This window comes from Geospiza fortis, unplaced genomic scaffold, assembly GCF_000277835.1.
Source record: "Geospiza fortis unplaced genomic scaffold, GeoFor_1.0 scaffold1087, whole genome shotgun sequence".
NCBI classification, from domain to species: Eukaryota; Metazoa; Chordata; class Aves; order Passeriformes; family Thraupidae; genus Geospiza; species Geospiza fortis.
Window position 1 is genome coordinate 23,191 of NW_005055088.1, and position 939 is coordinate 24,129.

Genomic DNA, 939 nt, shown 5'->3' on the forward strand with positions numbered 1-939 from the left:
AAGCTGAGAACATAACGAGCTCAGCTAGTCTGAAAGTAACAAGGCCTGTAGCCTTGAAGCAGAGATACCGTGCTAAAAACAGCCTGAGAAAGAGAAAGCTTAATTCTGAAAGAATGTAAACACAGGGGCAGGACTGACATGTACAGAATAACCAATGTGGGGCTTAAGTTACAGAATATGCATTAGCTTATTAATTACTGTATAAAAGTCTGATGCTGTAAACAATAAAGAGGAAGCTTATTGATCACTCATATTGAGTGTGTAAGTTCTTCCCCCACTGGACAAATGGCCCGAAACGCAACAAATGCCGCCCGAACAGGGACTCTAAAGGACTTTAAAGGACTCTAAGGGCCTTTAAAGGGCTGGACCCTCGAGAGGGCTGAAGCCATGGAGAACTTCAAAGGGCTGGACCCTAAACAGAGACCCCATAGGGGGTGATCGTTGGAGCCATGGTCCGGTGTGGTATTGGTGTCGGTCCCGAGCAGCCAGGAGGCAAAAGAGCTGGTTCCGCCCCGAGAGCCCTTACAGACGAGCCTCGGTGGCGCCGAGCGACCCTACAGAGGAGACTCAGTCAGTTCCGCGCCCAAAGCGACCTTACAGAAGAGTCTTTGCCGACAACGCTGCCGACGTCTTGAAAAAGCTGCAACAGCGCACTGACGTATTTAGGTATGAATAAGACAAGCAGCGTATGATCTTTTAAAATGCTTTTTATAAAAGCGAAGACTAAAAAGTATTGACCTGGGAAAAAGCTCCTGGGATTGCTTGCGTATGCCGGCGGGTTCAAACTCTGTGGCACCGGCTCCGCGGCCCCCCCATGGCTCTGCTAGCGGTGATGGCTTCGCTCGCTTCCCCTGCGCCGCTGCTCACCCTTCGGTTTTGGTTTACAGAGGCAGGGGGGAGAAGGGACACAAGCAATGTTAATAGAGGCAATGCGAATTG

General features: G+C 50.2%; 1 protein-coding gene across 1 annotated transcript in view; it reads left to right on the forward strand.

Moving 5' to 3' along the window:
- The window catches only part of LOC115949214 (Fc receptor-like protein 4), a gene marked incomplete at its 3' end in the record, with an annotated part of 8,919 nt that extends 8,261 nt beyond the window's left edge, over positions 1-658 (forward strand). The window contains exon 7 of the mRNA XM_031065712.1: positions 486-658. Within this exon, the coding sequence (XP_030921572.1) occupies positions 486-658 (173 nt within the window). The remainder of the gene's footprint in view (positions 1-485) is intronic.
- Positions 659-939: the final 281 nt, after the last annotated feature.